General features: G+C 37.6%; 2 protein-coding genes and 2 long non-coding RNA genes across 6 annotated transcripts in view; 1 reads left to right on the top strand and 3 right to left on the bottom strand.

Annotated features, from left to right (window-relative positions):
- The window catches only part of LOC138131346 (uncharacterized), an 82,699-nt gene that overhangs the window by 34,785 nt on the left and 26,138 nt on the right, over window positions 1-21,776 (top strand). The gene's annotated exons all lie outside the window — the stretch shown is intronic.
- Window positions 361-5,040, bottom strand: LOC138130409 (uncharacterized). Its single transcript, XM_069046852.1, has 4 exons — window positions 4,863-5,040; window positions 1,101-2,559; window positions 468-1,022; window positions 361-415 (listed from the first exon to the last, which is right to left on the bottom strand). Exons 1-4 carry the CDS (start codon window positions 5,038-5,040, stop codon window positions 361-363), a joined length of 2,247 nt encoding a protein of 748 aa, XP_068902953.1.
- On the bottom strand, window positions 14,657-18,244 carry LOC138131358 (uncharacterized). The gene is made up of 6 exons (XR_011159787.1): window positions 17,911-18,244; window positions 17,593-17,784; window positions 17,357-17,545; window positions 17,141-17,299; window positions 16,846-17,074; window positions 14,657-16,792 (listed from the first exon to the last, which is right to left on the bottom strand). It is a non-coding gene; the product is annotated as an uncharacterized lncRNA (long non-coding RNA).
- On the bottom strand, window positions 18,279-19,480 carry LOC138131360 (uncharacterized). Its single transcript, XR_011159789.1, has 4 exons — window positions 19,405-19,480; window positions 18,691-19,235; window positions 18,537-18,634; window positions 18,279-18,490 (listed from the first exon to the last, which is right to left on the bottom strand). It is a non-coding gene; the product is annotated as an uncharacterized lncRNA (long non-coding RNA).

Raw genomic sequence — 21,776 nt, forward strand, 5'->3', positions numbered from 1 at the left:
CTTTGATGTCGTAAGGCTGCAACGAAAGAGCCCACCGGGCCAATCTTCCCGTTGGTGACTGGAGAGACATCAACCACCTGAGAGGCTGATGATCGGAGGAGACGATGACTTCGTTGCCTTCTATGTAACCACGGAACTTCTTGCAGGCCCACACTACGGCAAGTGCTTCTCGTTGGGTAGTGTCGTAGTTCCTCTCACTAGGCGTCAGTAATCGGCTCGCATATTCAATTGGTTTCTCCTCAGGGCCCTCCCCCTGGAGCAAAACAGCTCCCAACGCGTAGTTGCTAGCATCCGTCCGAATCTTGAAGGGCAGCGTTTCGTCAGCTTGTCGCAAAACTGGGGCGGTTGTAAGGAACTTCTTCAAATCGTCAAAGGCGGCTTGTTGTCGGGTCGACCAATTCCATGTGGCATTTTTCTTCAAGAGATCCGTCAGTGGTCGAGCAACGTCAGAAAAATCTGGTACAAACCTGCGAAACCAAGAACACATCTGAATGAATGATTTCAGTTTTTTGACATTGTTTGGAGGGATCATCTTCACGATGGCCTCCACTTTGAGCGGGTTCACTCGGATTCCGTCTTTGGTTATCACGTGGCCAAGATAGTTTATACTCTCGCGAGCAAAACAACATTTACTTCGATTAGCGCGTAAACCGAAATGTTTTAACCTTTCGAACACTTGTTTGAGATCACTGATGTGCTTCTGAAAAGATGGCGACACGATGATTAGATCATCTAAGTAGGCCAAAATGGCAATGTCATTCAGTCCGTTCCGGAAGCGATCGATGAGTCTTTGGAACGTCGCACCAGAGTTCTTCAGTCCAAATGGCATTCGTTTGAATCGGAATGTTCCAAACGGTGAGGTGAAGCACGTTTTATCGCGATCGGATTCGCGCACTGAAATCTGCCAATAACCTGACTTCAAGTCGATCGTGGTCATGTACAGCGTTTGTTTGGCCAGATGCAGTAACTCTTCGATTCGCGGTAGTGGGTACTTGTCAGCTTTGGTCACTGAGTTTAGTTTCCTGTAATCGATTCACACTCTCCAGCTGTTGTCGTTTTTGGAAACTAACACTACAGGTGATGCCCATGGTGATTCGCACGGTTCGATTACGTCATCTTTCAACATTTTCTCTATTTCATTTTTCAGAATCTCTTTCCTTTGCTTTGTCATTTGATATGCAGGCATGGCAATGGGTGCACTTCGTCCAGTATCAATTTTGTGTTCAGCGAAAGGCGTTGGAACTTGACTTGGTCCGAAAATTTCGTCGTATTCGCTTAACAGTCGGTTGAGAGTTCCCTTCTCTTCCTGACTCAGTGTGGTGCCTTCGTTATTTCGGAGAGGTTCGACAGAGAAAACTTTGAGATTTCTTTCTATCTTTTCCTTGAACGAGTTCTCGAATTTCAGATCGTAAGCCTTTTCAAGATCGTCGGAAAATTGCCATTTTTTGTTCGGTACATCGATGATGATTTTTGCATCTTCGACGAAGTCGACGCCTAACAATGTGTCGTTGTCCTTGGCATCGGGAAACACGATGAAGGTGATCGGTATGTGACGACTTTCGACCTTGACCGTTACCGTGGTGTAGAGTACTTCTTTTGACTTTGCAACACCATCAGCTAATGTGACCTTCATTGTCGTTGACAAAAATTCTTGTTTGATCGATTTCATTTTCTGGTACAGACGGTATCCTGCGACACTTTGTTTCGCACATGTATCTACGTAGGCATACCCGTCAAAGTTGCATATGTTGACTAAGAGCAATGGTCTTTCTCTGGGTCGCACTGGACGCATATTCAACTCTGGTTCAACAGGAAAGATATCGAGTGATTGTGCTGAAGACTGGGATTTCGCTCTGCAGTTTGCACAATTGCTTTTTATGACACCTGGTGCACCACATCCGTAACATGAGATTGTAGGCTTGTCGTCAGACGCTTCGGCCTTCACTTTCTGGTCATCGGAGACTTTCTGGGAATTTTGCACGTCAGAGTCTCGTTTCCATTTTCGGCATTCTTTCTTTTCATGTCCAAACTTCTTGCAATATAAGCATCGTGGTCTCTCGGGACGTTTTTGCTTATCATCCGTTTGCGGTGTGTGGCTTGTCTTCACTTCAAGTCTTTCTCGTTCTTCTTCTTCGAAGGTTTCTTCGGCTTCTCTTGCTTTTTGGAGCAATTCATCGAATGTGCGGATCGAGTTGCGCGCGAGTCGTTTTCGAATTTTGAGCGACAATAATCCAAAGATCATGTCAATTTGCATTTCATCGGAAATTCCGTACGGCAGTTGTGCGAAAAGGGACCGAGTCTCGCAAATGAATATGTCTGTTTTCTTGGCATTCTGTTCCGTCGCGAAAATTTCACGGAAAATCTGGTGTGCTGGTTTCTTTCTTCCGAAAGCATTACGTAAACGGTTAACGGCGTCAGCGAAAGTTTCTATACTATGTTTGATTCCGTTCCACCACGTGGCGGCCAAATCGGTTAGTAGTATCGCGAAACCTTTTAATGCGTTCGCGTCGGAAACGTTTGCGCAATCTTTAAACACTAGAATGCAGTTGATAAAAGCTTCTAGAGGTGGAATTATTTCAGAAGAACACCCCGTGACACTATCACGTGGTCTGCGCCAAGAACGTGTTTTGGTACGATTTTATTTTGTTGTCAGAAACAGTGTCTCGCATGTTTTTCTCCACATTTTCGCAGCGTTTAGTCTTCCTTCAAGTATTTCATCGATTTCTGACAATAGTGTAATGTAAAACTGTCTTGTTCAAGACACATTCTTGTGAATTTTTCTAAAAACTGTGAGTTAAATATTATGTTTTGTGAGGTTATGGTCAATTTTTATATCGTTTGTTGTTAGCTTAAAAAATGTCTCAGACTGCTTACAATGGCAACATCTTCATCAAAAAAACTTGGTATCAAGGGCAAAGTGATACACAGTCAAGGGCGAGAAATAATTTCCAACATTAAATTTTATGCAGGAAGCTGCGAATGGAACAACTTTAATTTCGTTGGCAAATTTCAAAGCAAGGCTTATTGCAGCTACGAAAATATCCTAAAGTTGGTATCGACGGATCGCCAAGGAGGCCGCAGACGTTGCATCAGGTGCAGTTCCTTGTTTTTCGACACCAGGTAAAAACAGAAAACGTGACTGTCCCAAAAGCAAACTGTGTGATGGGGAAATGGAGACTATTCGTTCAATTATATCTACATTACTTTTATATAAGTGAAAAAAAGCAGCCAACGTTGAAAGGTTTGTAGTTCTACTTTAAAAAACGATCACTACAAAGTTATGTTTTTTTGTGTAGGGATTGTCAAAAAGATCCAAGACTCTGGGTTGTCATTTGGTGGAAGTCTAACAACACTTTCACGAGTACTTAAGAAGATGGGATTTCGGTAATCTTTCGATATGTTGGCTTGTATGCAGTAACAAATAAAAATATTTATTTGCAGTTGGAAAACAATGGCAGACAAAAGGAAAATTTTACTAGAGTCCTATGACATACGTGCCAAACGGATTCAATATTTAAAGCAGTTGCAACGTTATGTTCATGAGGAAAGACCAATTGTCTATACTGATGAATCCTACATCCATAGCTCCCATTCACAATCAAAACGTTGGACAGATGATAGTGTATTGGGATTGAAAAAGCCACTTTCCAAAGGAAAACGTTTAATTATGATAAATTTTAAAACAGAATCGCACCAATTGCTTCCTACCACAACGTGAAAATTGAAAAAGATCCTAATTCTACATTCTAATACAAGAAAACAGGTGATGATTGATTGGCTGGTGGAACGAAATCTAACCCATGACACAACTCACACTAAACCAGAATTATGCGGCATAATAAAACAACATAAAACTAGAAGTCCGAGGTACAAATTAGATACACTGCTGCATGAACACGGACATAACGTATTGCGATTGCCACCCTACCATCCGTAATTCAATCCGATTGAAAAAATATGAGCTATTGTGAAGAACTGGGTTGCTGCAAGAAACACAACTTTTAAAATTGCAGATGTGGAGGACTTGGCACGACAAAAATTTGATTCCGTTACTAGTGAAACGTGGTCGTCAGTTTGTGAACATTTGTTGATGAGTATTTGGTAAAAGAACATATTATGGACCATCTTCAGGATGAAATGGAGTTTATGGTAAATACAGGAGATTCAGATAAAGAATCATCTATTTGTAGTGAATCAGACGATGATTACAGTGATGTCTGGGGAAGTAGAAGTTGTATCATAAATGATTAGAGTCCGCCCATTATAAGAGTAAAAAATATTGTAAAAAGAGTTTAATCATCATAAAAAGGGATATCCAGTATTCACTGTCTGTATTATCATGTTCACTTTCACTGAATTCGTCAGAGTCACCAGTATTTACGGTGAAAATTAATTCGTCCGATGCTTGATCATACATATGTTCTTTCTGCAAGTATTCCGCAACAATCTTGTCAACATGTTCGCAAATTTGAGCCTTTGAATAGCTCTTTAGGTTTATCTCCTTGAAAAAATTACATCCTGTACATTTATTTTGGACGAAGAATAAATCCTTGTTTTCTATACAAACTTTTTATCGTTTTCTTATCCGAAAACATATGGTATGCTGTGCGATAACTCACTAATGTTTAACTAGCTGTTCTTGCAATAAAATCATTAGATACAAATATTAGTTGTTATTTCAATTAAATTCCCTTATTTCCATCCTACACGATACGCCAATGGATTCACGCGCAGGAAAAGGCCACGCCTCTTGATGACGTACATGTTCTTCTGAAATAATTCTACCTCTACGTCGGCGGAGGGGCTTCCGTCAAAGCGATGGCTGCAATTTGTGAACGAGCCTACCTGATGTGTAGAGCTACCTTGGAACGTTTCGTTGTGGTTCTCGGAATTCTGGCGAGTCGCAGCTGCAGTTGCTGACGTCGTGACTGCTTCGAGTAATTCTCGGAACTGGGCGTTGGTCAAGGTAATGTTGCTTACTGCAGGGGCCGTTTCTTCTGCACCTCTTGCGGAATCCAATCCGTGTCCTCCGTTCGGCATGGTGAATTTGGAATTTTCACTTGAAACTGGGCACAACGTTGGGCGTCAATTTGTGAGGGGATGTTTTCTTCCCCTAAGGTCGGGAGGGGTTTGTTCCGAGGATCAGCGGCGAAAATTCACTTTAAACACTGACCGAAATTTAACATGGGCTTTATTGTGGAAAAATACACTAATAATTCGGAATACTGTGCTCGGACTGTGACTTTACACGTCTCTGTTTTCGTGCCGACTGCCTCGTCTCGGCCTCAAGCGCGATGACCAAGGTGGTGTGCTTGGCGAGGTGTTACAAAATGTTTATTTTTTATCGCCGATCTTGTTGTTTACAAAGCATTTATGTTTAATTTTTCCCATATCCAAATAAATAAAATAAAAATTACGATCTGAAAAACCATATTTCGTACTTTTTCAAAAAGAAAAAGATAACTTACCAAATAAAGAGATAACGAAAAATTATCTCAAGATACTGGTTTGGAGTAATTTATTTTGTAGAACAATTTATAAAATTTATTGACTAAACCTTGACAGAAATTAGAAAATTCAAAATTACTGATGACATTATTAATTAATATTCAAATCAACCTTCTTTTTAAACGGAAATTCCCGATCGGATTAACGAGTAAATTCGGTAATTTAGTTTGGCCTAACGCTAGAGCAGCGCTAGTGTTGTCAGTGTCTCCCATGTTTTATACGGGTTTTGAAAGTCTTAATTCTGTTGATGGTCTGTGAATTGTACCACAGACAATTAAACTATAGTAAGACGTCGCATTGCTACCCAATTTTTGGAAACACGATTCCAGCGCGGCGCGAGCAGTTGGCCGAACTAATTTTATAAAGCATGCTTGATGGAGTTGTTTAAATTAATAATTTTGTCCTCATTTAATATTAATTTCAAATGTAAAATGTCTTTAAAATGCACAACGTTTTATTAATTATAAGAAAAATTAACAATAAATGAATTAAATTAAAAACTAGAAGCAAAACTAAAATTAAATATTCAGAAAATCCCCATTTTCTTCGTAAGTAACATGTCTTTGACGATTTTTTTTTAAATGCTCTTCTTACGTCCTGCAGTTTTTTTTTTATAAATGATCAAATTGATTGATGCATCCAACAATTTTGTTTTAATTTCTTTTACTTCTTTTATTCAAAAATACACTTAGATCGTAAATTTTGGCAACACAACACACAACTCTTCTGTTATACATATATACATAGTGGGTCGATAAAAACGGTACCAATTTTGTACGCTCATATTTTCCTGAGTTATTATCTGTTTTTGATGAGTAATATTCCAGTGAAAAGCTCAATATTTATAGAAAAGGTTGTTGTTGTCAAGAACTCAAAAATTGTGCGTCACAACATCAAGACATGCAAAAATTCTCTCAATTATAAGTTTTACAGATTTGGTTCAATATGCTCCCCATTTTTATTAGCTACCATTTGCAATCGTCTTCACTAGTGATTGATGGAGCAACATCAACATCGCACCGAGTGGCACAAACAATCATATACCTTGAGCTGAAGGCTCCTGAACAATTAACGGAATGCTGGAATCAGCTACCTCAGAGACAAATATGTAGCTTCTGCAATTGGGGACGGACAAAGACGATTACAAATGATAGCTAATAAAAATGGAGGGCATATTGATTGAACCATATCTGGAAACTCATAATTGAGATAGGTAATCTTCAAAACCAGAATTTTTGCATGTCTTCATGTTATGACGCACAACTTTTGAGTTAGGACTATCTCTGCACAGCAAGAGGCCTTCATCTTTTCTATAAATATTGGGTTTTTCACTGGTATATTAATCATTTAAAAAACTTAATAACTCAGGAAGATATGTGTTGGGATTTTCTAATAAGGCCGACTGTTTTGATTTAAAAGCTAAAACTGTTTATTCAAACGTGAACGTGTTGTTTTACAATCTACAAGTTTCAAGTTAGTGTCTATGGCGTATACCAGGTTTTTCCTTAGTTACATCTACTCGTTGGTTTTAGTACCGACCTAAACAAAATAAAAGTACTGTTATTAAATAATTATAAAATGAGAAATACATCAACACTCTCCCTTATTTAATAACTTACAGATTCCCATGTCGTTACACAAATCTCTAAATCGGGTTGAAAACAATGGTTTTGTTAATATGTCCGCGAGCTGTTTTTCAGAATCTACTTTTGAAACCATAATCTCTCCAGCAGTTACTAATTCGCGAACAAAAAAATGTCTGATACGAATATGCTTCGTTCTTCGATGGAACTCGGGATTCTGGGCAAGTCGAATAGCAGCTTCATTGTCGATTTGTAATGTAGGTGTTGCTTTCAATTGGTCCAGTTCAGTTAAAATCCTCTTGATCCAGATGATCTCCCTGGCAGCTTCGCTGGCAGCTACAACTTCAGCTTCAGTTGTGGATATGGCAACGGAAGATTGTCTTTGGCTCATCCAGGAAATAGGGGCCCCAGAGTGGAGGCACAGTACACCAGAGGTCGAGCGCCCCGTGCTAAGGTCACCACCATGATCTGCATCGCTGTAGCATTCAAAAACCCCCTTTGCTTGGTTGTTCTTGTAAAGAAGCCCACAGTTCGTTGTACCTCTCAGGTACCGCAAAATCCTCTTGACCTTAACTACGTCTCGATCTGTTGGATTCTCAAGATTTCTGGATACCACGCTGAGTGCGTACGCAATATCCGGACGTGTCCCACACATGAGGAACATCAATGCTCCCACGGCTTGTCTGTATGGAAACTCGGAGTTTCGAGAGCTTTCTTCTGTGTCGTTGTCCTTGACGATTGGAGTAGTCACTGCCTTGCAGTTACTCATGTTGAATCGTTCTAACAGTTTTTCGGTGTAGTGGGTTTGACTCACCCTCACCGAACCGTCTTCTTCTCGATTGATTTCCAGTCCCAGGAAAAACGACGCAGGTTTAGCAGTTATTTTGAACTTTCGTCCTAAGTCATCGATAAATTGTTGAAGTTCCTGTTCGTCATTGGCTGCAATTAAACCATCATCAACATAAAGGACGAAGAACATTTTTGTGGAGCCTGTTTGCCTAACAAAAAGACAAGGATCCGCTTCGCTCCTTCGAAAACCCAATTTAATGATGTAATTGCTAAACTTCTCATTCCAGCAACGAGGGGCTTGTTTCAGCCCATACAAGCTTTTCTTTAGTCGACATACTCTCCCAGATCCATCACCGTGCCCTTCAGGTTGTTGCATGTATATGGTTTCCTTCAAGTCACCATAGAGAAAAGCCGTTGAAACGTCAATCTGTGCAAGTTTCATACCTTCATTTGCGGCAACACTGAGTAACGTTCGAATAGTAGACTTCCTGGCTACTGGACTGAAAGTTTCGTCATAGTCAATTCCTCTTTGCTGTGAATAGCCCTTGATGACCAGTCTCGCCTTGAACTTATCGATTGATCCATCGGCGTTGGTTTTCACTTTGTAGACCCATTTGTTTGAAATAGCCCTTTTTCCTTGAGGTAAGTCCACTAGCTCCCAAGTCTCGTTTTCTTGAAGAGCCTTCATTTCACGGTCCATGGCTTCTTTCCAGTAATCCTTTTGATCCGACTTCATGGCCTCGCCGTAAGTTTCTGGTTCCTCAAGTGACGTTGCAAGATGCATCACGTAGTCTTGCAGTTTCTCTGGCGCTTTCAGAGTCGATCTGTTCCGTAGACATCGTGTGGTCCTGTCGGCGTTGTGCTCGCAATCTGACTCGGAAGTTCCAGAAATTGACGTATCTTCGGTTTCCTGCTCCTCTTCATCGTCATCGGTGAGTTCATCATCGCGATCAGCTTGAATTTCCTGTTTAGACCTTGAATCATCTTCTGGAATAATCACACTTTTCGTGTGCTCAAGCGTTTTCTCTTCAAATACGACATCTCGTGATCTAATGAGTTTGCATTCCTCTTTGTCGAAGATCCTGTATCCGTCATCATGATCGTAGCCAATGAGAATACCTTTAGTGGCTTTTGGGTCCATCTTTTTTCTGGTTTGCTTCGGAACATGAACATAGCAAGTGGAGCCTATTACACGTAAGTGTTTCAGTCCCGGTTTCTTACCGTACCACAGTTCATATGGAGATGTTCCTGGCACGTTTGAAGGTCCCGTGCGATTCAAGATGTAGTTCGCTGAACGAACTATTTCAGCCCAGAGTGTCTGCGGAATGTTTCCGTGGGCATGCATAATTGCCCTTGCTGTTTCGACGACTGTGCGATTCTCTCTTTCGCTACAGCCGTTTTGTTGTGGGGTGTATGGCATCGTTAGACGTTGAATAATACCTTCCTTTTGAAGCATACTTCTAACGTCCTTGTTGTCAAACTCCTTACCATTGTCACTCAGAAGTTCTTTGATCACATGTCCAACAGTTTTTGTTTCAGCTAAAAACTGACTCAGCTTCTCTGCAACTTCTGATTTTTCTTTCAAGAAATAAATCGTCCTGAATTTTGTGTAATCGTCCTTGAAGAGCACAAAATATTTAAATCCTGACATCGATTCCTGAAATGGTCCGCATACATCTGTGTGAACTCGCTCTCCTGCTTTTGTTGTCTTCGTTCTAGTGCCAAATGGTAGGCGATGAGCTTTTCCGTACATACAGCCTTCACACAGTTCACTGTCCATTTCCACTTTGATGTTCAGCTCCTTGCTCAGTAGCGACTTCACATGGCGCTTATTCTGATGTCCGAATCTCTCATGATATAGCTGCAAGAGATCATTTGTACCTGTGACATTGACTTCATCGAGTGAGCTGGTTTTCGTACTTCTCACGGACAACTTATAAAGTCCTCCAAATCGATCACGAACTCCTATCAGCTGGACTAATCCGTCGACTTTGAAATTGCAAGTTTCTGTGGTTGAGATGAACTCGCTATTTTGACGTTTATCTTGTGCTGCAAGAACGGAGAACAAATTCTTCTGAATACTTGGAACGCACCAAACATCTGTCAGAGTGATTTTGTTCCATCTTCCTCCAACTGCTGCTTCAATCTCCACTGTACCTTTTCCAATGGCTTCAATTTTCTCACCATTCGCTGTGGTTACTGAATGTGTTGTTGAAAATGGTTCAAGTGTTCTGAACGAATTTTTGTCATTTGTGATATGACTTGTCGCGCCATTATCTACATACCAGTCTTTATTACTGCTTTCAGAATTCATCACAGTTGATGTAATAGAAACGAGTGTCATGTTCGTACCTGGTTCCGGATTGCTCGATTTCGGTGGCCTGCCATCAGCTATCCACTTTCTACACACTTTCACGGTGTGATTTGGCTTCTTACAATAATGACAAATCAGCTTCTTTTTCTTCTTGGAATCGACTACATTCGCTTGCTGCGATGCCTGCTTCGACGAGTTCACAACCAGAGCTTTCTGATCAGAAGATTCGTCCTCCTTGGTCCCTAAGGCTCGTTCATATGCACCACGGCCTCCTAGATTAATAAGAGACTTTTGTCTCTTAACGGCCGCGTGAGTTTTTAGTACGAGGCCTTATTTCTGTTTTTGTGAGGGCGACACAATACATTGCATATTTGGTTGCCTACTATTCAATTTAACAATAATCAATTATGTTACAGTCAGTTACAGTGCAATGTGAAACCAAATAAAAAACGCCGTTTTTGCATATTGAAACAATGTATTGTAAAAAAAAACCTAATTAATAGGATGATTATTTTAATTTTAATAATTTTCTTTTTTTAGTATTAATATTGATTTTCTTAATTTTTTGTGATTCTAAATTACAATAATTTTTTAATACTGCAGGCACTAATTTGGCTACTATAATGTTACATACCAACTTAAAATGACACTCGCATTGAAAAATTGGGTTATTACAAAGGTAGGATACAAATACATTCTTTAAAATGAAGTCGACCTTGTTGGTTGGAAGATTAGGCAGAATTTTTACCATAATTTGAATGGCATATATTATTAAAGCTACAAATTTTTCATTGGGGTAATTTAGTCTTCCACGATCTTGATTGTAAATAAGTTCCAACAAGGCATTTGTTTTTTCAAGAGAGGAGCTTCGTAAGAGGGATAAACATAAATCACAATTCACAGATTCTTGAACTTTCATAATTAGATATCCACATAGAAATGCTGTAGCTGCTGATTCTATATCACGTGAACTGACATCACATCTAAATGTAGTTAAATTTTCTAAATCTTCTACTATTTCGTCATTTAGAATTATGGCAATTTCATGACTATCATTATAGTCAGAATTAACGTCAAGCTTTACATTGCTGGTGTATTCAACTCCATTCATTGCGTTACTATTATTTATAGTTTTTATCAGACCACTTCTTAAAATTTGTCTGAGAGCATATTCAGCTGTTCTGCAATCTGTTAAATCATTACAACCACCACGAAGTCTGACGTTTGCAAATAATGATTCCACCGGATCCGAACTAAAACTTCTTGTCAAAACGTAGAAAAAATCAAGATCGCCAATTAAATATTTAATACATAAACTTGTGCTTCTTGCAGTAAAAATTAATGCTTCAGCTGTTTCTTTGCTTAATCCTTTAATGCCGAGATTTTCTGAACTGGACTGTATATCATTAATATATTGGATAAATTCTCCATTTAACCATGATAGTCGAGCATCGTTAATGTTGTTATAGCGAGCAGTATTAGTATCTCTCTGATGGATATGTTGGGTTTTATTGCTAACGTCGTGCAGCTGGAAAAATTTATAGATAGTTTCCATATATTTCACAGTTGCAGTGCAATCCTTAAAATGAGCCAACTCTTCGCCACCATGGTCAGCAAGGTATACTAATGATGCACTAACCCGTGGTGAAAATATTTGCACTGCTAAATATACTTTCATCTTTTCAAAATTGGATGGATAGAGATGTTTTTTGGTTAAATATCTGACAGGCTTTGTTATTAGACCTTCTTGAATATCTGAGAGTTCTCTTAAATAATTTGCCGAAATTTGTCCATCAGACGAAGCCATGTCATGATCTAAAAACAAATTCCGTGCGTTTTTGACTAGGTGGCAATAGTCAAAACTCAAAAAAAACTTAAGTCCGGGATTGTATGGATGCGGGACTACATTTTCCAGTGTGCCATTTCCAAAATGCTTAAACAGTGCAACGTGGGATTTGTGATTATCCCCTACAATTCTAATAACAAAAAACCCGCACTCACTAAGCATCTTCAACACTTCCAACGTTAGTTTATATAAATCCTTCCCAGTCAATTGCCTATGAAAAAAGTAGCTTGCGGGTATTATGTATTTTGTTGACAATCCATATATTACATAACAAAGAAGCTGATTAGCGATAACTGGCTTAGCTCCAATTTTATCCTGGGACTGATTTATTGTTTCTAAACCGAATATACGGTCCTCTGCTTTCGAATAAGATATGCTTTCTCTGACAGCCATATCGTCAACCACCAAAGAACAAACTTTTTCAGAAGCTCTCAAGGTTTTAATTTCACACATTAGTCTGTGTTTGATTAAGTTATCATTTCCTGTACCAAAGTATTTACTTAATGTTGATTTGCAGGGTAGTTTAAAAAGCAGATTTCTTGGAAACTCGTATCCTTTTGGGGAAGAATATCTCCACGCAATGCACTGGCGAATGGTTAATTCTGACCATCTTGGAACCTTCTTGCTATAATTCTTAATTTGGTCCAAAATAAATATGGCTCGGGGATTCATATTAGCGGCATCAGTTTTAATTGTTTGCATACATTTCCACTCTGAATTATTTTTGTCTTTTTCCACTCTTACTCTTACTCGTTCTTTGAGTCTGTTGTAGCGAATTTGCAACCGCTTCAATTTCTGTGCCAAACACAATTTTGTATAGAACAAGTCTTTTATAGTGTTAGACTTGATTGTCGTTTGAGTACCGATTTCACAAGAACATCCAAAGTTTTCCAAAATATTAGTTGCTATGTTCATATCATCATTTGAAGACTAAAATTGTATTAACATAAAATTTGGTTTTATTATGATGATAAATATACCTTAAATATAGAAGGTATCGCTCCTGTAACTAACATTCGCCGCTTTGTGGTCGAACGAAAATCATTAGGCTTAAAGTGCTCACTACATACGAGTGAATATTCCTTTAAATTGGGAATATCTAAACATATATCAGTGCAACAATGTTAATATCTATACTTGTATATGAGGATAATTACACCTTACCAGTATAATTAATCAATGTTTGTTTCCATTTTAAATTCAAACTCAAATTTGCGGGAAAGCCATGATACGAAATATTGTTCAAATTATGTGAATTGCAATTATTTACACAACATTTCCTTATTTCAGACATATTCTAGCAGTTTACGAGAAAAATATTTGTCAATGAAACACGCAGAATGAAACAGTGACAATTAAAGTGTTGGTGACAATATTTTGTCATTCGTGTCATCAATTCTTTTTAACACCCGACTCCTGTGATGTTTAAATTACTACCGCGAATTTGCAAAAATTTACAAAACGGATCAATAGAGGGAGTTAGTATAGAAAAAGCTAGAAAAAACAGACATTTCATGAACTCACGCAGCCGTATAAGAGACAAAAGTCTCTTTCTAATCTAGGAAGCCGTGATATGCACACAATTGATTTGTCAGATTATCGACTGTTCTGTCACTTTTTGACATTAACATCCAGCTAGACTTGAATGAAAAATAGTCATCTGGTAGTGTTCCCAGAATTTTACAGATCAGAAATAAGTCTGGTAGTTCCAGGTTCGCTTCATCTTTCATCATCTCCTGCTTCAACTCGCTCCATAGTGTTTTCAATTTTGAAATATGTGATGCGATGTCAACTTCAGGATTCCTCTTAAATCCAAAGAATTGTAAGCAGAGGTTGTAGACTTTGTCCTCAGAAACGCCGTCAAACAACTTGTGAAGTTCCAGCCATACTTCTCGCGACGTCGTGAATCGCATTATCTTCTGCAACGTTTCATCTGACATGTTCGTGGTTAAGATAATCAAGGCATTGCTGTCTGCTTTATTGAATACTTCTAATGCACTTTTGTACGTCGCTGTTTGGGCAGCGGTAGCATCTTCTTGTAGTGTATTAGGTGCCACTAACCTGCCTTGGACAACATCCATTGCTCCGGAGACTCCTCGTAGACAGACGGAAATTTTGTATTTCCACGTAGTCCAATTTGCTTTCCCTTCCAATAGTCCAACGTTAATTATTCTTGACGAATCCATTGTTTCTTCTTTGGTTCACCTCGTGGATTCCTTAACCTCAAAATTGGACTTGCGGAGATTACTTCAACCAGTACGCCAAATTATATTTTCCCGTTAGTGCACTTTCTTTTTAATACGCACTGTAGCCCATAACCTGTTGGGATTTTCTAATAAGGCCGACTGTTTTGATTTAAAAGCTAAAACTGTTTATTCAAACGTGAACGTGTTGTTTTACAATCTACAAGTTTCAAGTTAGTGTCTATGACGTATACCAGGTTTTTCCTTAGTTACATCTACTCTTCGACCATACAATACATAGACACGGCATGCGAACCAGTTTGTAGGCAGTTTGTTTGAAAGCAACATGAATGGGCGAGAGGGGAGAACGGTGGGAGGGGCGTGGACTTTCCAACAGAGGCGGGTCGTTTTTAGGGGGCAATAAAACAATAAATTCGAAAATAAATATTTAAAAACAAAATGTGTATTAAAAAAAACCGAAAAGAGATACAATTGGAATTATATACTACTGACCTTTAAACAATATTGTTTTTGTGAGCATACTTCTCACTCTATTGCCAGTGTCTGCATCATTTAACCGTGTAGTTTCATGATGTAGTCTTAGTTTAAAATATTTTTCTAAAATTAATTTAATCAACTGTAAACAATGATTGTTTAAAATATTTTCAGTGACCATATGCTCAGCAAAGTCATCAAACAAAGTTAACGGTAAATTTCTAATGGTAGAATTTATCAATATATTTGGCAAATTTTTCATGTGAAAAATGTCATGCTCTGCTTTAATCACTCTGAGACATTTTTCTGCAGTTTCACAAATTTTAATTACCAATGGAGAAGCACTAACCATTCTACCGTATTGTTTTCTTTGTTGTAACAAAGAAACAACAGTACTATTTTCGAGGGTGAGAAGACAAAAAGCACAGCTAATACATTTTGTGAGACATTTAACAACAAATCCAGATATATATGCCACAATATCTGTCGTATAGGTTGTTAAATGCCACACTGGAGTGCTGATATAATCATGCTCTTGCAGTTCATTGAAAATTTGAATAAAATCTGGCGTGTCTTGTAAGTTCTCACCATTATCATTACAAGTTAAAGTTCTAGATGAACAATGCAATAGCGACGTATTATCTATCGCCACTGCATTGCCTGAATCTGCACCTTTTATTTCAGTGTGAAGTAATAGGCGTTTGTAAATCGCTTCAAACTGTTTGCAAGTGGGGTTGTTGTTGGATCCACCTCTACTCCTCACAGCACTAAAAAATATTTCAAGATGATCTTGTGAGATCTTGTATGTCAATATATATTTCAACAACGGAGTTTCAGATTGTATATATTTTGTAAACATAGACATTAAACTTTCAATGTCCACCAAAAAGCCGAGAAATCCAGTTTTTCGGTTTGTTTGCACTACTGGTACACCATTCAATTTAAGGCCTAAAATATAGTTTTTACAATATTTTAAGTAATCAATAATTTCTGTATGATTGCTCATAGATAATGGTTTACGGTATTTTGTTTTTGAAGCCCAATTTCGTGAGTTTAATATATCAAATAAATTATTGAAAATTTTGCAGAACGTTGCTGTGCCGGTAGCACCTAGAAAATCTTCATGTTGCAAATCTAAACAGAGGAAAAGAAAAGCATCCGCTACACTATTACTAAACGTCTGTGCTGCAATTTTCACTTTCATCTTTTCTCGTGCCCACTGTAAATGTCTTTTCCGCAATTTTGTTGCAGCATGAAGACCCTCAATGTTCTGTAAATTGACCAGGTTTTCAAAAAAAATCCACAAAATTTCATTTCCATCCCCATCTGTCAATTTTCCCTGACTGGCCAAGCAATTTCTGATTAATTTAAGCATATGACAAGCGTCTAAATAGAAAAAGATATTTTCTTGTGATTGAGGATTGGGGAACGAAGTAATTAAATTCGAAGTGTCCTCAAAAGACGCACCCAAATTTGTCGCCATGGCCAGATTTGTAGGTGTTCCGTCAAATGTAAATGATGAAACAACAACCCCAGATTCATTTATGAACTCTAGACATTTGTTCAGAAGATTAACTTTTTCAGTGCCGTTTAAACCATTTAAAAAAAAATAACCGACCGGTATTTTCCAGTTGGCATTTAAGGCTACCAACATAAAAACCAACACTTCTTTTGCTTCTGGCGTTGAATCGGAGTCAAAATTGCCACCAAAATCAACGTAGCCACAAAATTTCTTTCCTGTCCATTCAATCATTTTTCTAATGGCCATTTCATCCATCACCAAGTTACAAAGAACTTGATAATTTCGGGAAGTAGCTTCTGCAACTTTCATTTTCAACGCTACCAAGGATTCCTCCGTAAAACCGGGTGCACAATTAACTGAACGATACCATTTGCTGATAGTATCCGGATGAGGAAGAGATTTATTAAATTTGTTCCTCACGTAATTATACGCTTTAGCAGAATAAAAGTTTAAGGTCAAAGCAAAGGCTCTTAATTCTGGTGTATATTTTTGTTTGGACGGCCCTTTTAACAGCTTCTTGATAATTTCTACTGATGACGCTGGAAGCGATGCCTAAAACATGATTGGATTAATTAAATTACTTAAATAAGAATTTTGTAGCTTACACCAACGGCAATTTTTGCATTTTCACTTATATAATTGCTTTCATGCAGATGTTTCAGTAATGATTTCAAACAAAGAATTCTTGCTTTTAAACGTCTATTTCTTTGTTGCAAAGCAACAAGTTTCTTCCGTTTAATTGCAACAGATCGTTTGGCAATATGCCAGTTTCTTTTTCCTCTTCTGGGAGTATTAAATTCATCACTATAGATATCTCCAACATATCGTGGATTCCTAAATGTATAATTATAACATTACACATACAAATATTCTCATTTCAATTAAGAATTATGTTCTTACCTCTTCCTTTTTTTGTGTCTAATTTGTGCAATATCTTCATCATTTGACGCTACTGATAGTGTGGCAGAAGATGAATCAATCGCTGTAACTTTTTTTGTCGTTTTTCCTGTGAGTAATTTTGAGTTTCTTTTCAAACGTTGTAACTTCATCAATCTCACTCTAAAGTTCCTCATAATATAAGTTTTCTTGTCTCATTAAAGAAATAACTTTTCTCACCTTTTTTGTGGAGGACCCATAAGGCTGGTAACAGATTTCTCTTTTAATTCTCCACATTCTGAGGCTGACTTTGTTGCTGAAGATGATGAAGAAAGGGGAAGAGCTAGGGTTTCCTTTTCTTGAACCGGCAAATTACTTGCACAATCGAGTGTCTCCTCTGAAGTCACTGATGATGCTGAAGTCGAAGAACTACTACATATTAGAGTAAGAAACAATGTTTAAAATGTAAGACTCACCTTGTGCATATAACACCGCTTCCAGATGAGGTGGGCATTGCATCCTTTTTTAATCTTCTTCTCCCACTAGGTTCAGTATAAAAATCAGAAGATAAAAAATGATCCGAACACAAAAATGTAAACCGCTGGGAATTAATTTCTACTCCCAAACTTTGAAACCACTTGTTTCTTTCAGTTACATCCTTCGGAAAACTAAAACATAAAAACATTTCGAGTATTTTCTACAAATATAATTAATTTTCTGTTGGAATCCCAGATTCCATAGCGATGTGACGCTTATGGTTTGTTTACATGAAGCACGTGGATCGTTGTACTTACAGGTGATATGAACGCGTTGCCGCTTTTTCATACGGTCGTTTACACACATAGCACTTCCTAACCATAGTTAACAAAGTTTATAATAGTTTATATTAGTTATATCACCACCAAACACAAGATTAAAGCACAAAAACAACAATTTCGCAAACTAGGCAGCCATTAGAGATGCTACGAAATTAACTTAAAATTCACCGAGCGGACACGATCACAAGCGAAGTAAACTAATTGACCAATCGCAGCCTTGATCTCAACAAGGTTCAATTTCGCGTTCGCTTGCTGTTTTCCCCTTACCCCACCTGCATATGTTGGCTTCAACCAAAATTCAGTGTACCGTGTCTATGTATTGTATGGTCGAAGCATCTACTCGTTGGTTTTAGTACCAACCTAAACAAAATAAAAGTACTGTTATTAAATAATTATAAAATGAGAAATACATCAACAATATGAACGAACAAAATTTGTACCGTTTTTTTCGGCCCACTGTGTATTTTAGTTTCAATTTTAACTTGTCATGCTCCTTAAAAGAATAGGTACCGGGGGCACACACTATTGTTTGGTTTCTTTTTGTCTTGAATTGAAACTGAAAGTATAACTTTATTAAGAAGTTTCATCACTTAAGTTTTTACCTTTATAAATTACGTAGCAGATTCACAAATTGCCCAAAAAGTAGAAAATGCTATTTTTGTCCTTTCTTTATTGTTTTCTTATTGACAATTTCTCAATACTGAAAACGTTGGCTATTGTAATTACTTTCATTTAATAAATGGTACTAATTCCTACCTTTTTATTCACAGAAAGTCTTACCTATATCTTTAAAAAGTACATTTTTATTTTTTTCAGAAAAGTGTCACATTTGACAAATATTTTTTGACTGTTTTAAATACAACGGTAATAGTCGAAATTTTACGAATAAATACGACGGAGTGTTTTGGCCAACTGCGTGCGGAGCAGCACCGTCGAAGCTATTCCAACATTATTATATGGGATTGAAGTGTCTTACTATAGTTTAATTGTCTGTGAATTGTACTATATTACAGATCCCTATTTCCGCTCTTCCATTTTGTGTTTTGGTTCTAAGAGACTACTACAGATGGCACCAGAAAACGTTGCACAAATTTATTGAAAGAGACAGCCATCTATTCCTAGATGAATCTATTTACTTCTTTATCTATGCCCTACACGTGCACTACAGTACACAGGCCCTACACTCACGGATGATACGGATGTCCCACTCTTTACTTGAAATAAAAACTGCGTTTGCGACGCCATCTATTTTTAGTCCCGAGAAATAATTAGTTAGGAAACACACCGAACCCTGTAGGTACCTTTTTCGAATAAAAGTAAAATTTTAAGTTCAATTTACTAATTATTACCACATAAATCTTGATACTTAATAACTAATCCTTAAAAAAATCTTATGATCTTAAGGCATATGTACCTATATTCCTTATAAAATCATAAGAATTATTTTTCTAACGATTAATTATAAAGTACCAAGGTTCATGTGGTAATAATGTAGCAACAATGTGTATTAGGACTATTAACTAACAACGCCTATGATTTTTGAAATAATGATTATTACAAACACTGTTTTATTTTAATATTATAATAAAATTACACAAATAATGGCGACTGGCTATTTATCACGGACGTTGGACATCTAGGCGTGGGACGCATAACCCGTGCGCATGACCCTTGAGCCAGCTTTTGTTCGCTGAACCAAAACTGCAAGGCCAAACTGTATCTTGACTAAACAATACGTAAGTTTCGTGGACTAGGTATAGATGGAGCTTGCGTCAATTAATGTTCAAGGTCATGTATCTCAGTTATACCCCCCTGCCTACATTTTTCCCTTGTCAGCAGAGGAGTGAAGATTTGAAGAATTACTGTGTGTTTTTGTGTTTCTGTGCTCTAACTGTGTGATTTTGGGTTGTACTAGACGTTGTTGTTGTCCATCTTTTCTCTTTTTGAACTAGGTATGTATTTGCGGCACTTTTATTACAACGTGATCAAGAATGACTGAATCTGTTAGTAACAATGAAAATTTGAATGTTTTTGGTACCACTGCAATCTGAACGCATTTCCGGTTGTCAACTTTGATGGAATTGACAGGCGAATTTGACGTTTACCATCAAGGGGTCATTTTTGCATTAGGATAAACCGTCGTCCGCGCCGATAATAACAAGTCGTGCCATTCGATGTGAAATGGCCACCAGAGGCACTTGGATCAGTTGGATCGCGAATGAATGGAAACTGTAATAACTACGGAAGGTTTACAACTAGAATAAATGTCAACCATTAATTCGTCATTGATTATCAAAATAACAATAAATACAATAAGAACTTCAATCATAATCGGTGCAAATCATTTTGTAATATTAATTTGTGTTCGCGAGAAACAGCTAGACATAAAAAGGGTTTGAAACTCGAATAAGTATCAATTGTCATTGATTGTCAAAATAATAAATACAATAAGAACTTCAATGACAATAATGCAAATCATTTTGTGATATCAATTTGTATTCGCTAGAAACAGCTAGACATTTAAATTTTGACAATTTGAATAAATTTTTCCTTCTGTAATTTCTGTAATACTATTACAGTTTCCCATAACGCGCGAGGTGGTGACATCTACCGATATTTTGACTTTTTTCCGGACGCAGAGTTTTGAGCGATTGGCACGACTTGTTATTAAGGTACTATATCTTTAGAAGGTAGCGCCATTCCGCTCCACAATTTTTTGCATGGAAATTAAAAGAGAGGACATTATTGGTAAATCCCGTAAGTGTGACAAAGATAGAAGTATACACAATTTTAAGGGATGTTTGTATCCAGTCAGACAGATTCTATCTTTGTCACACTCACAGGATTTATCGATAATGCCATCTCTTTTAATTTCCATGCAAAAAATTGTGGAGCGGAATGGCGCTACCTTCTAAAGATATAGTACCTTACTTGTTATTACGATCAGCGCAGACGACGGGATAAACATACCCGACATAACCTAATTTTTTTTTTAATGTCGTGTCAAGTTAAAACATCCGGTCAGTGCCAATTACGAAACAGAAAAACACCAATATTTTTCAATTGTTTCATTGCCAACAAACTCAGTCATTGTTGATCACGCTGTATTTCTGTTTCGCGCGAAATGTATTTTAACAAAAATAACAAGACACAAAAAAATGGGTCGCACGTAGGGTTGGTGATGTTTCCACCATCACCATGCTTTATAAAATCCACAATTATCTGGATCATCCCCGTGTATCACCCGTTTAATATTTGTAAGCTAGCGAAGGAGCGTAAGACAGCCTGATTCTAGTTTGTTAAATTTATAAAATCGTACGAACCACGTTTTTGCGTCAAATCAGTGTCTTTGGTTTATCAATCGATAGCTTTGTTAAAAGAAAAGGGGCACTAAGTTTTAGAGTTGGTCTGGGGCTTTCACGATTTATAAGCGCATTCCTTCATTTTAATCCCCTTTAATTATTTCGAGTGTCCGTGCTGCCAGGTGTCACAATTTTTGAAAATTTATTATTCGCAATGTATTATCCGTTCACCTGACATCCGCACTGTCAGTGTCATTTTTTATCCAAATTTCGACTTTTCTTTTGAGTGTACACACGATATACAGAGTGATCAACAAGAATCCAAATCATAGCAAGCGTTGCAAATTATCGGTCACGTCGTAGCAGAATCATACGCAAATAAGCGTTCAAAGCATGGCCGTAGACAATTTGTGGTCTCAAACGCTAGTTTATAATAAATCATACCTCATGAATTTTAGACGTTGGAATTATAATTGTGCATTTTATTATTATTATAAGATAAGGGAAACAATTTATAAGATAAATAAGAGCAACATTTTA

This window comes from Tenebrio molitor, chromosome 5 (assembly GCF_963966145.1).
Source record: "Tenebrio molitor chromosome 5, icTenMoli1.1, whole genome shotgun sequence".
Classification (NCBI taxonomy): Eukaryota; Metazoa; Arthropoda; class Insecta; order Coleoptera; family Tenebrionidae; genus Tenebrio; species Tenebrio molitor.

Excerpts from the sequence above, each read along its gene's own strand:
- LOC138130409 (XM_069046852.1), bottom strand. The coding sequence starts at position 5,040 with ATGCCGAACGGAGGACACGGATTGGATTCCGCAAGAGGTGCAGAAGAA. Across the intron at positions 2,560-4,862 it reads CCACAACGAAACGTTCCAAG|AAGCTTTTATCAACTGCATT; the intron begins GTAGCTCTACAC and ends TTCCACCTCTAG. Across the intron at positions 416-467 it reads ATGTGTTCTTGGTTTCGCAG|AAAAATGCCACATGGAATTG; the intron begins GTTTGTACCAGA and ends GATCTCTTGAAG.